The sequence below is a fragment of the Oncorhynchus clarkii genome, chromosome 2, assembly GCF_045791955.1.
Source record: "Oncorhynchus clarkii lewisi isolate Uvic-CL-2024 chromosome 2, UVic_Ocla_1.0, whole genome shotgun sequence".
Lineage (NCBI taxonomy): Eukaryota > Metazoa > Chordata > Actinopteri > Salmoniformes > Salmonidae > Oncorhynchus > Oncorhynchus clarkii.
The window spans coordinates 50807292-50821994 of NC_092148.1; the positions used below are offsets into that span (position 1 = coordinate 50807292).

The window sequence follows — 14703 nt, forward strand, 5'->3', positions numbered from 1 at the left end:
GGTCGAATCCGGAAACTATCATCTCGAAAACAAGACGTTTATTCTTTCAGTGAAATACGGAACCGTTCCGTATTTTATCTAACGGGTGGCATCCAAGTCTAAATATTCCTGTTACATTGCACAACCTTCAATGTTATGTCATAATTACGTAAAATTCTGGCAAATTAGGCGGCCCAAACTTTTGCATATATACTGACTCTACGTGCAATGAACTCAAGAGAAGTGACACAATTTCACCTGGTTAATATTGCCTGCTAACCTGGATTTCTTTTAGCTAAATATGCAGGTTTAAAAATATATACTTCTGTCTATTCATTTTAAGAAAGGCATTGATGTTTATGGTTAGGTACACATTGGAGCAAGGACAGTCCTTTTTCGCGAATACGCACCGCATCGCTTATATGCAACGCAGGACATGCTAGATAAACTAGTAATATCATCAACCATGTGTAGTTAACTAGTGATTATGATTGATTGACTGTTTTTTATAAGATAAGTTTAATGCTAGCTAGCAACTTACCTTGCCTTTCTGCATTCGTGTAACAAGCAGACTCCTCGTGGAGTGCAATGAGAGGCAGGTGGTTAGAGTGTTGGACTAGTTAACTGTAAGGTTGAAAGATTGAATCCCCGAGCTGACAAGGTAAAAATCTGTCGTTCTGCCAATGAACAAGGTACTTTACCCACCATTCCTAGGCCGTCATTGAAAATAAGAATGTGTTCTTAACTGACTTGCCTAGTTAACTTCTTATGGCTGCAATCCCGGTAACGGGAGCGATATGACAACAGCCAGTGAACGTGCAGGGCGCTATTTTCAAAACATCAAAAATCTCATAATTAAAATTCTTCAAACATACATGTATCTCATACCATTTTAAAGCTATTCTTGTTGTTAATCCCACCACAGTGTCTGATTTCAAATATGCTTTACAGCAAAAGCACCACAAACGATTATGTTAGGTCACCACATATAGCCACAGAAAAACACAGCCATTTCTTTCCAGCCAAAGAGAGGAGTTTCAAAAAGCACAAATAGAGATTAAATTAATCACTAACCTTTGATGATCTTCATCAGATGACACTAATAGGACTTCATGTTACACAATACATGTATGTTTTGTTTGATAAGGTTCATATTTATCAAAATATGAGTTTACATTGGCGCGTTACATTCACTAGTTCCAAAAACATCCAATGATTTTGCATAGCCACATCATTCAACAGAAATACTCATCATAAATGTAGATGATAATGCAAGTTATACACATGGAATTATAGATATAGCTCTCCTTAATGCAACCCTTGTGTCTGATTTTTTTTTTTTAAATGTACGGAATAAGCCAGCCATGCAATAATCTGAGACAGCGCTCAGAAAAATTTGTCACAATTAGCCGGCATGTTGACGTCAACATAAACAAGAAATTACATGATAAATATTCCCTTACCTTTGATGATCTACATCAGAAAGCACTCCAAGAATCCCAGGTCCACAATAAATGTTTGTTTTGTTCGATAATGTCCGTTATTTATGTCCAAATACCTTATTTTGTTAGCGCGTTTGGTATACATATCCAAATACTCATTCTGGTCAGCGTTACATCGGACAAAAACTTTAAAAAGTTATATTACAGTTCGAAGAAAAATTTCAAACTAAGTGCAGAATCAATCATTAGGATGTTTTTAACATATAGCTTCAATAAAGTTCCAACCGGAGTATTCCTTCTTGTATTCATGAGCAATGGAACGCAAGTGGGTACCATGAGGAATACGCGTGATCAGAAAATGGCTGACTGCCAGACACCTGAAAGATTCTGCTATTATTCACTCCCACAACACCATAGAAGTCTCATTAAAATTTATATTGATGGTTGACATCTAGTGGAACCCCAAGGCAGTGCAACATAATTAATATCTCAAGTGGATTTCATTGGGGACACTGGTGAATACATACAAAGCTGAGATTTTTCACTTCCTGTTTTGATTTCTCCTCAGGATTTTGCTTGCCAAATGAGTTCTGTTATACTCACAGACATCATTCAAACAGTTTTAGAAACTTTATAGTGTTTTATATCCAATACTAATAATAATAATATGCATATATTAGCAACTGAGACTGAGGAGCAGGCCGTTTACTTTGGGCAATTTATTCATCCAAGCTACTCAATACTGCCCCCAGCCATAAGAAGTTAAATAAAGATTAAATAAAGGTGTAAAAAACAAAAAATTGGCCGAATCGGTGTCCATAAATAGCGATTTCCAATTGTTATGAAAACTTGAAATCGGCCCTAATTAATCGGCCATTCCGATTAATCGGTCGACCTCTAGTTTCCTCCAGCGTCTTCACAAGGTCCTTTGCTGTTGTTCTGGGATTGGTTTGTACTTTTCGCATCAAAGTACGTTCATCTCTAGGAGACAGAATGCATCTCGTTCCTGAGCGGTATGACGGCTGCGTGGTCCCATGGTGTTTATACTTGCGTACTATTGTTTGTACAGATGAACGTGGTACCTTCAGGCGTTTGGAAATTGCTCCCAAGGATGAACCATACTTGTCAATGTCTACAATTTTTTTTTCTGAGGTCTTGGCTGATTTCTTTTGATTTTCCCATGATGTCAAGCAAAGAGGCACTGATTTTGAAGGCCTATTCCTGCTCTTTTCCAGCATTCCATCAAACCCATTTGGTGTGTCATCATAGTGGTCTCTGACTTGTGGTCAGACTTGCTCAGGTGGAACAAATTTAAATTTCCGCCTTTTTTCAACGTTGATTTGAATGTCATTGAGAAAACAGAGGAGTGTCAAAGATTTTTCAAAAGTATCTGTAATCTGATTACAATATTTTTGCTGGTAATTTAACGGATTACAGTTACCGTTTTTTTGGTAACCCCTTACATGTAACGGATTACGTTACTCCCCAACCCTGTAGGCGCACCAGGCTTGAGTGTGTCAAGAACTGTAACGCTGCTGGGTTTTTCACGCTCAACAGTTTCCTGTGTATATCAAGAATGGTCCACCACCCAAACGACATCCAGCCAACTTGACACAACTGTGGAAAGCATCGGAGTCAACATGGGCCAGCATCCCTGTGGAACACTTTCGACACCTTATAGAGTCCATGCCACAACGAACTGAGGCTGTTCTGGGGGAAAGGGGGGGGGGGGGGGGGGGGGGAGATGTTCCTAATGTTTTGTACACTCCGTGTGTATAGTTAGCCTTCTCTCTACAGTCGCATAGACCTTGTCATCACTTTATTTTTCAGAGCTGGAGAGACATGGAAAATGAGTCCACAGCCTTGGTTTTTGTTGTATTATAACATTCATCAATTTGAAATACCATTTAAAGACAGAAGTGGTTGTCAAAGGAAATCTAGCCCTTGTACACTCACCACACTCGTTCTCTGTTAGAACCTAATTACATCATTACATGCCAACGTCATTTAGAAAAGTAATACGCCACATTGCCCTGGTTCGGGTTGAACCTATGAAGTTTTACCGTGCCGTAGACTAACAAAGGAAAGGATAGTCATTTCTGCTCCTACCACAGATTGTGTAAGATGTCATATTACTGAGCAAGAAATCAGTTAAGAGACCAGGGTGATATAGGGCCTGTATTATAGGCCTATTGTTCAACCATGCTTCCTAGTGGCGCTGAACCTCAAATGCAGCATTGCCATGTTGAACTGTCTAATATGTTGTTTTGTCTTTCAGGGCTTTCAGAAATACGTGGAAGACTTTGATCCCCACTCCATGGTACTGTATGTCTGTCTATAGCTGCAAGACCTTTAGACGTACAGGATCATGTCATGTGTACAGGCGTGTGACATGTGCCAACGAAGATCTGTTAACCGTGACTATAAAGCCGTTTGTAAATGTCAGTCTCCATTGTGAGCCATCCCATAGTTGACCTTCTCGGTTCCGTGTGGCCATTGAGTCACTGTAACAGCCATTCTGTGTTATAGCCTTCCTGGAAACCTCAGTGGGACACCTCTAATGTTCTCATCTTTCTTGGAAATAGTCAATGCGCCTCAGGGAAATGGTTTTCTATAGCTAAAGCCATACATTGCCTTCGGAAAGTATTCAGACCCCCTTGACTTTTTCTACATTTTGTTACTTTACAGCCATATTAAATTGATGAAATAGTTATTTTTCTCTCTCCCTCAATCCACACACAATATCCTATAATGATGAAGTAAAAACAGGTTTAGACATTTTTGCAAATGTCTTACAAAAAGGACTGAAATAACACATTTACATAAGTATTCAGGCCATTTACTCAGTACTTTGTTGAAGCCCCTTTGGCAGCGATTACAGCATTGAGTGTTCTTGGGTATGAAGCCACAAGCTTGGCACACCTGTATTTGGGGAGTTTTTCCCATTCTTCTCTGCAGATCAAGCTCTATCAGGTTGGATGGGGAGCATTGCTGCACAGCTATTTTCAGGTCTCTCCAGAGATGTTCAACCGGGTTCAAGTCCGCGCTCTGGCTGGGCCACTAAAGGACATTCAGAGACTTGTCCTGAGGCCACTCTTGTGTTGTCTTTGCTGTGTGCTTAGGGTAGTTGTCCTGTTGGAAGGTGAACCTTCGCCCCAGTCTGAGGTCCTGAGCGCTCTGGAGCAGGTTTTCATCAAGGATCTCGCTATACTTTGCTCTGTTCATTTTTGCCTCGATCCTGACTAGTCTCCCAGTCCCTCCCCCTGAAAAATTTCCCCACAGCATGATGCTGCCACCATCATGCTTCACCGTAGAGATGGTGCCAGGTTTCCTCCAGACGTGATGCCTGGCATTCAGGCAAAACAGTTCAATTTTGGTTTCATCAGACCAGAGAACGGCAAACTCTAATTGGGCTGTCATGTGCCTTTTACTGAGGAGTGTTCCAAACTTCTTCCATTTAAGAATGATGGAGGCCACTGTGTTCTTGGGGACCTTGAATGCTGCAGAAATGTTTGGATACCCTTCCCCAGATCTGTGCCTCGACACAAGCCTGTCTCGGAGCTCTACGGACAATTCCTTTGACCTCATGGCTTGACTTTTGCTCTGACATGCACTGTCAACTGTGGGACCTGATATAGACAGGTGTATGCCTTTCCAAATCATGTCCAATCAATTGAATTTACCACAGGTGGACTCCAAGTTGTAGAAACATCTCAAGGATGATCAATGGAAACAGGATCCACCTGAGCTCAATTTCAAGTCTCATAGCAAAGGGTCTGAATACTTATGTAAAAAAATTCTGTAAAAAATGTCTATTTCTGTTTTTATTTTCAATATATTTGCTAAAATTTCAAAACTGTTTTTTTTTTTGGCTTTGTCATTATGGGGTATTGTGTGTAGATTGCCGAGGATTTTTATTTATGTAATCCATTTTAGAATAAGGCTCTAAAGTAACAAAATGTGGAAAAAGTCAAGTGGTCTGTATACTTTCCAAAGGCACTGTATATAAAAGAGATAATGTATAGATTGTACAATCCATACATATCTATTCACTGTGATCCAGTGTTGTAATGTTATGTGTTTTGTTTTGACTCCATCCATCTCTGCTGGTTGTGTTAACAGTTCTCCTCGGAACAGATAGCTGGGCGAGACGTGAGACTACTGAGAATCAAAAAGGTAACCAGAATTACCATCAGGATGAACTGTCCAGTTTTGACTATACTTTTCAGGTTGTTATATTTTTATTTAAGGAAAGAAGGATCGAAACAAACTTACCTTTGGGGACAATGAAGTTAATTGGCAAAACGAAAAGTTAATTCCTGCACTGCAGAATCATCTCTATTTCCTCAGACAGACAGACATACAGTAGGATGATGGTGATGATGATGATGATGATACATCTAAGGCTTTAAAGCTGCAATATGTAACTCTTTGGGTGAGCAGACCAAATTCACATGGCAATCTGAGTTATAGATCTGTCATACTCATTGAAAGCAAGTCTAAGAAGCGGTACATCTGTTCTATGTGTGCTATTTCTATGCTTCCCGTTCATACACCAGCTTCAAACAACTGAAAATACTATATTTTTGGGTATGGAAAATATATTTCACAGTAGTTTAGATGGTACAATGATTCTCTACACTATACTTGCTTGTTTTGTCACATAAACTGAAATTAGGTGAACTATTGGAATTTTAGCAACCAGGAAATGGCGGAGCGATTTCTTTACAGTGCATTTTTAAATCATATGTAATGAATGCATAACATGTATTTCCTTGTATCTCTCTTACCTCAGGTTGGACCACTTGATCTGGCTGTGGAGGGGGGAGTAGACTCCCCTCTGGGAAAGCTAGTGGTATCTGCCATTTATGATGGAGGCTCGGCAGATAAACATGGTGAGTTCATACGTGTCAACACTTGGATTGATTTAATTTAAAGGTTACAAAGCTGCAATCTTCTCTCAACCCTCTGTTGTTACCAATAGAAATTGAATGGCATGTTTTTGTTTCATATTTGACATACAAACAGAATGTCAAAAGGTTTACTCCATCTCAGAATGATATTCAATGGTCTGATTCCGCTCTTATTAGTCTATGGCTGTGTTTACACAGGCAGCCAAGTTCTGTTATTTTGTCCAATTATGAGCAAAACAGTTGATTTGGTTGGTCAAAAGACCAATTAGTGGAAAAATAATCTGAATTGGGTGGCCTGTGTAAATGCAGCCTTTATGTCCCTGTGGAACAATATTAGTAGAAAGGAATCTCAGGCTATTGAGTGGGATCTGTTTTCTAAACGTAAGTTGAATCTATATAGGCAGCACTATTCACCCAGAGGTTGTTGTATGTAAAAACAAAAGTAATTTTTGTGATTGTGTGTGTGCGTGTATGTGTGACTGTGTGTGTGCGTGTGCCTCCCCAGGTGGGATAGTGCCAGGAGATGAGGTGATGGCTGTAAATGGGAAGATCCTGACGGACTCCTCACTGACAGAAGGACAAAACTCTCTGACCCGTGCCTGGAACAGTGGAGGGGTATGATTTTGACTGTCTCTTTTACACTCTTAACAACAACAATGTCTAAAGATCAGAAATACTGGGTTAGGCAGCTAACTTTCATTTACTATTCTCAATAAACAGGCGAGGGAGCATATCCGAGGCTATCAGTTTGATCCTGTATTGTGGAATACTACCCTGGTTGTTTTGTGCTGACGGTAATTTGTCTTACATGAGTCTTATTGATAAGACCAGCCCAGATCAAAACGTCGACAATCGGGACAGTTGGTTTTATAGTGAGGGGAGGAGTAGATTTATTTGGATCAATAGTTCCTCTGTGATATTTTTTTAACCTTGTAAATCCTATATGGAAGAGGGATAGACAGTTCATCGTTATATGAGACAAGCCTCACTGATTTTTTTATTTATCTGAATGTGTGCCTTTAGGATTGGATTGACCTGGTGATAGCAGTGTCACCTCCAAAAGAGTATGAAGATGAGGTGTAAGTACATTCTCTCCATCAACTCCACATGTGGTACAATCTCTGCAGTATGTGAATACACACAATGCGTAGCTTATAAATGCTCACAATGATTCAGTTGAAGGTAGATGCAGGGCGTAATGTTTCAATTGACTTGTTATTTACAGTGCATTCGGGAAGTATTTAAGACGCCTTGACTTTTTCATGTTAGTCTTATTTTTAAAATAATCACATTGTTTTTGTTCCCTCATCAATCTACCCTCAATACCTCAAAATGACAAAGCAATGTTTTTAGAAATGTTAGCAAATATATAAAAAAACTAAAACAGAAACATCACATAAGCATTCAGACCCTTTACTCAGTACTTTGTTGAAGCACCTTTGTCAGCGATTACAGCCTTGAGTCCTCTTGGGTATGACGCTACAAACTTGGCACACCTGTATTTAGGGAGTTCCTCCCATTCTTCTATGCAGATCCTCTCAAGCTCTGTCAGGTTAGGTGGGGAGTGTCTCTCCAGAGATGTTCAATCAGGTTCAAGTCCGGGCTCTGGCTGGGCCACTCAAGGACATTCAGAGACTTGTCCCGAAGCCACTCCTGCGTTGTCTTGGCTGTGTGCTTAAGGTCATTGTCCTGTTGGAAGGTGAACCTTCGCCCCAGTCTGAGGTCCTTAGCGCTCTGGAGCAAGGATCTATCTGTACTTTACTCTGTTCATCTTTCCCTCGATCCTGACTAATCTCCTAGTCCCTACTACTGAAAAACATCCACACCGCATGATGCTGCCACCACCATGATTCACTGTAGGGATGGTGCCAGTTTTCCTCCAGATGTGACGCTTGGCATTCAGGCCAAAGAGTTCAATCTTGGAGTCATTTAGGTGCCATTTGGCAAACTCCAAGCGGGCTGTCATGTGCCTTTTACTGAGGAGTGGCTTCCGTCTGCCCACTCTACCATAAAGGCCTGATTGGTGGAGTGCTGCTGAGATGGTTGTCCTTCTGGAAGATTCTCCAATCTCCACAGAGGAACTCCAGAGCTCTTTCAGAGTGACCATCGGGTTCTTAGTCACCTCTCTGACCAAGGCCTTTCTCTCTCGATTTCTCTGTTTGGCCGGGCAGCCAGCTCTAGGAAGAGTCTTGGTGGTTCCAAACTTCTTCCATTTAAGATTGATGGAGGCCACTGTGTTCTTGGGGACCTTCAATACTGCATAATTGTTTTGGTACCCTTCCCCAGATCCGTGCCACGACAGGTGTGTGCCTTTCCAAATCATGTCCAATCAACTGAATTTACCACAGGTGGACTCCAATCAAGTTGTAGAAGCATCTCAAGAATGATCAACTGAAACAGGATGCACCTGAGCTCAATTTCGAGTCTCATAGCAAAGGGTCTGAATTTTGGGTCTGTTTTGTATTTTTCATAAATTTGCTAAAAATAAAAATAAACTGTTTTTTGCTTTGTTATTATGGGGTATTGTATATAGATTGATGAGGACAGTTTTTTATTTGATCAATTTTAGAATAAGGCTGTAACGTAACAATGTGGAAAAGGGGACAGGTGGTCTGAAAACTTTCCGAATCCACTGTATGTGTTGACTGTGATGTGACTATAGCTAAATGGCCTCTCATGTAGTCAAAGTGGAGTGTGATGTGTATGTCTGTTAGACTGTCTATCTGTCGATGTTCATGTCTGTGTGTCTGTCGGTGTGTGTGTGTGTATGTTCAGCCCGAAGTCAACATCAGTCAGTCCTACTGTGAACAGAAAGGTGTTTGAAGGCAGTGCATCAGTGTACAGACAAGGCTACCGGCTCCAGTTTTAGCCCTAACCTCCCCACCCTGCACACCCCCACCTGTGGGTAAAACCCTACCCCCACGCACCCCTACCCTGTGCCCCTGCCAGAGGGGATGTTTGGCATGACTGTTTGGCCCCAGGGGGAGGTGGACTGTGTGTGCTTGTGCAGTATGCATCTAATTCATGTGACAGTCTCTCTGTCAATCAGAAACGACGACACACCACCATCAGTAGTAAACAGTATGTACGTTTTATGCCTCTCATTTTAGACACTTGCTGTCACAATGAATGGCAGTATCTGTCTTCTAGAACAATAGACACACTGCACATACAGTGCATTTCTAAGGCTCTGGCCTGTCCTAAGAGGTCACATCCATAATCAGCGTGACCGAGGTAGTGACATAGCCTTCTGCCAGCCTTCAGCAGTTGTTCTGATTGATGTTAGTCAAAGGGACTGTAACATGTTTGGACCTATACTGGGAGATTACTATAGCAGCGATCCCCAAACTGTTTTGGTGCTGTGGCCCACCACAAGCTTTGGTAGTTTACCTATGTACCCACCACGTTATGACCTACCTAGTTGAAACAAATGTTTCACAATTCATGGCCCAAATACACTGAACAAGCATATAAACGCAACCTTCAACAATCTCAAAGATTTGACTGAGTTCAAGTTCATATAAGGAAATATGTCAACTATAAATCAACTAAAATAAATATATTAGGCCCTAATCTATGGATTTCACATGACTGGGAATACAGATATGCATCTGTTGGTCACAGATAGTTTTAAAAAAGGTAGGGGCGTGGAAAAAAAACAAAAATCAAAAAAACAGTCCGTATGTGGTGTGACCACCATTTGTCTCATGCAGCGCAACACATCTCATTTGCATAGAGTTGGTCAGGCTGTTGATAGTGGCCTGTGGAATGTTGTCCCACTCCTCTTAAATGGCTGTGCGAAGTTGCTGGATATTGGCAGGAACTGGAACACGCTGTCATACACATTGATCCAGAGCATCCCAAACATGCTCAATGGGTGACATGTCTGGTTGGTCTGCAGGCCATTGAAGAGCTGGGACATTTTTAGTTTCCAGGAAATGTGTACAGATCCTTGCATCATGGGGCCGTGCATTATCATGCTGAAACAATATGAGGTGATGGCGGTGGGTGAATGGCACGACAATGTGCCTCAGGATCTTGTCACGGTATCTATGTGCATTAAAATTGTCATCGATATAATCCAATTGTGTATGTAGCTTATACCTGCCCATACCATAACCCAACCGCCACCATGGGGCACTCTGTTCACAACGTTGACATCAGCAAACCGTCCGCCCACACTGCCCGATACAGTTGAAACCGGGATTCATCCGTGAAGAGGACACTTCTCCAACATTTCAGTGGCCATCGAAGGTGAGCATTTGCACACTGAAAGGCCAAACTGCAATCAGGTCAAGACCCTGGTGAGGACGACAAGCACTCAGATTAAATTCCCTGAGACGGTTTCTGACAGTTTGTGCATAAATTATTTGGTTGTGCAAACCCACAGTTTCATCAGCAGTCCGGGTGGCAGGTCTCAGACGATCCCGCAGGTGAAGAAGCCGGATGTGGAGGTCCTGGGCTGGCGTGGTTACACGTGGTCTGTGGTTGTGAGGCCAGTTGGACGTACTGCCAAATTCTCTTAAACGACGTTGGAGGCAGTTTATAGTAGAGAAATTAACATAAAATGATCTGGCAACAGCTCTGGTGGACATTCCTGCAGTCTGCATGCCAATTGCAAGCCCCATTAGAACTTGAGACATCTGTGGCATTGTGTTGTGTGACAAAACTGCACATTTTAGAGTGGCCTTTTTATTGTCCCCAGCACAAGGTGCACCTTTGAAATGATCATGCTGTTTAATCATCATCTTGATATGGCACACCTGTCCTGTGGATGGATTAGCTTGGCAAAGGATAAATGCTCACTAACAGGGATGCAAACTAATTTGTGCACAAAATCTTAGAGAAATAAGATTTTTGTGCATATGGAACATTTCTGGGATCATTTATTTCAGCTCATGAAACATGGGACCAAAACTTTACATGTTGCGTTTATATTGTTGTTCAGTATAGAATCCAATGGGACCATCCAGTGGGTTCAATCAGTCCATTTGGGGTTACACAGCCATAGGGTCTCTCCACACATCTGCATGTGTGTTATTTCTAACTTACTTACAGCTACTCTTCCTGGGATCCACATAAAACACATGACAGAGTACAGAACAGTTACAGACAAGAACAACAATAGATATTATTACGTTCATATTAAAATGAAAAGTAATATATTGTCAAGGCACCAAGCAACAAAAACATGTATATTTACTCACTACCCAGCTAGCAATGAGGAATCGGCCCAGGAGCGTCCCTCTTCCGGGTGGCCGGAACTGTTTGAATCGACACCCGAGGACTCGGCCCAGAATCAAAATGACTGACTGCCCAGATTCGGCCCAAGTACATCGGGCTGTTTCTGTCTACCGGAATTCAGCCGACTTTGCCGGCATCTTTACCAGAATCCCCCCAGAAGCGGCCCGATGCAATTTAAATAAATGTATACAAAATTACCCGATTTAGAAATGTTTAATATTACTATTATACATTTTATACGTACAAATTATACCCATCCACAAAAAAAAAATTGGACAAGGACAGCCTTGTCCCATCCTTCCCCGGGCGGTGCTGGGCCAATTGTACGTCGCCTCATGGGTCTCTCGGTCATGGCTGGCACGGGTCTCGAACCAGCATCTGTAGCAACGCAGTTTGTACTTTGATGCCGTGTCTTAGACCGCTGCGCCACTCGGGAGGCTCCATCCACATAGTTTTTAATGCTTATCAATTGCCTCGCACAAAGTATCAAAATACAGAAATACTACACAGGACTCTTAAAGAATTTAATTGAAATGTTAATTGTATTTTTTGATCACAGAAACAATTAGAAAATATGGAAAAATAAATAATGAAATGTTAATTACATAAAGCAGCCTGTGTAATCATCTGCCAGAGAGTAGTCCCAATCGGCCCGAGCCCCAAGTAATACATTTGGGCCAGATAACTCACACCGGAATCGGCCCGAGCACAATCCCCGCATCCTAGCCATAAGTCATGCTGCCGAAGGCGGCCCAGACTCGTGGCCGAGTCTGACTCTCAGCTGAGTGCCCCGACTCTCAGCCAGAATTGGCCCAGATCCACTGTGCTAGCTGGGTACTCATATATTCATATTCTTAAATGCTGTATAGTTAAATTAGATCTTTAGAAAGAGGAGAGGTGCTGTTAAAACGCATTAAATCAGTTTTGGGTTGAGTTACTGTGAAGAAACCCATAGTGGCGTCTCTAGCGTGACTTATGACCTAAGATACATTCTAAGGCTCCTCAACTGATGATATCCAGGTCATTCGACCTGTTTCTTTCTTTCTGTAGGACGTTCTTCTGAGAGTCACCTGACCACCTGCCTGCCAAACAAGCCATACCCACCATCCAGGAACCATCGTTCTCATTTCCTCTGACATTTGACCTATTTTATCATCACAATCAAATCCCTGCATCAAACTGTTGCAATGCAATGCTGATCACTATTGACAGCAAGTCTGTTTGAACCAGAACCACGCCGTGATGTGCTACATGTGAACTGTCTAGAATGTGAAAGAGACTGATTCATCCTCTGTTGAGTTCCATTTACATCCCAGTACAGAAACTTTCTGAAGAAGCTAGAGGGTTATGACATCACTACGTAATACTCTGAGCCGATATTCACGGCATAAGAAGGAATTCACCTCGGGCCACACACACAAATTGGGGAAAAACAAAACATTCTTTCCAATTGAACCTCATTATAAAAGAGACAACTTCATCGTCGATTTTTGTTGTTGTTATACACACATTTAAAAAATGCCGAAAAGCTGCTGTGTTGCTCAATGTACCAGGTCAAAAATCCAGACCTATGGTTTGTAATACTTCCACGTAGGGAAATAGTGCCTGCGAGAAGAGCCCTCTGGATTTCGGTGTAGGAGAGTGGGAAATGTGGGGACCCGGTGTCCAAGTAGGCTACACGTAGCTATGTGTGTAGAGAACATTTCCTCACAGGTAAGACATTTCATTTGTTTAGTATCGTCCGTTTGTAACTCCACAACTTGTCGCTGTATAGTCCGTTTGTTTGTGTTGTTGGTCTTGGCCACAAGTTGTTTTACCCCATGGTGTGCGGGGCCGCAACGTTCTATCTCATACCATCCAGGACTATCCCCCTCAGAGCCATATATTTTTTAGCCTGAGTACCCTTCTTTTTAGCCAATGTTCCCCTCCTTGTAGCCTACTCCGTACTATTTGTGAAGTAAATTGAGGATATAGTATGCCAATTGCTCATAGTATGGATATAGTTAGTATGCCAAAATTATACTCAAGTGAAAGGGTACCGTTCGTTTACAGTATACTAAAATGAACTAATCATATATAGTATGTAGTATACAGTATGTTAGTATGGGTATCCAAACACAGCTGGTACTGTAGTGAAATGTTAGCTATAGCTGAAAAGACTGGTACCCGGACTATATATTTAGAGAGTTGAGACAACTTTTACAATTTCAAATATGGTTTTAATTCTAGACATTCAGTTCCATAGCATTATTTAAATATTCCTTGTGTAATGTTAAAGTAACGGTCCAGTGTTTCCAGATTTCTATGAAATATGACCTAGAATTACTTACAATATGAGTGAAATAGTTTTCCTTCCAAAAAGTGGTAATGTTAAAAAACAGCTTTTCTGTGTTGGAATAGTGTGGGCGTACCCCAACAGGTACCCCAACCTGTCATTAAAAATATTAACGTGAGTAGAGGGCTGATTGGCCAGCTCATTCTCCTCAGGAGGATGACCTCATACTTTATGAGGAAATAGCAAGCATTTTAGAAACTGTCTGTTTGAGATACAAGTTTGTGTTTTTTCTCCAATTTATGCTTTGGCCACGTACAAGTACAGGATGAGTCAACAACATTATTTGGGTATAAGTAAACAGAATATGAACTTTAAAAAGTGAGATGTTCACTGGACAGCTACTTTAATGGGTCGCTAACATGGTTGCCATATCATTTTGATTTGTCATGTAAATGCAGATATCTCAATGTCCCAACTAATTACATAGCGATGTTCCCCATTCGTCTCCTTCTAGTACACTACAGCATAGGAACACAGTTGTGAAAAACTGAACTCTGATGCTGAGGGGCATCGGTGTCAACAAGTTTGGATCCTCTGAGTTTAGTTAAATGCTAAGTGCATCTTAATGAGCTTCTAGTATGCCATAAGCCCCCTCGTTATAGGTGAAATTACACTCCTAAATCTCCAATGAAAGGTGTTAGAGCTTATCTGTATTCAGTTTAGAGTATGTAATCAGCAGCAGGAGCAGCCCTGCAGGCAGGCAGGCAGGCAGGCACACTGTGATGTAATCAATGTCCCTATTTGAAATCAATGCTCTCTCAGAATCAATAAAGGTATGTGCTTACTTTGA

The 14703-nt window shown here is 41.5% G+C and overlaps 1 protein-coding gene across 1 annotated transcript in view; it reads left to right on the top strand.

Annotated features, from left to right (window-relative positions):
• The window catches only part of LOC139381444 (harmonin-like), a 52888-nt gene extending 38185 nt beyond the window's left edge, over nucleotides 1-14703 (top strand). Inside the window, exons 15-20 of the mRNA XM_071124984.1 lie at nucleotides 3700-3741; nucleotides 5544-5597; nucleotides 6217-6316; nucleotides 6840-6949; nucleotides 7358-7413; nucleotides 12629-14703. Coding sequence (XP_070981085.1) covers nucleotides 3700-3741; nucleotides 5544-5597; nucleotides 6217-6316; nucleotides 6840-6949; nucleotides 7358-7413; nucleotides 12629-12641 — 375 coding nt within the window. The 3' untranslated portion in view covers nucleotides 12642-14703. The remainder of the gene's footprint in view (nucleotides 1-3699; nucleotides 3742-5543; nucleotides 5598-6216; nucleotides 6317-6839; nucleotides 6950-7357; nucleotides 7414-12628) is intronic.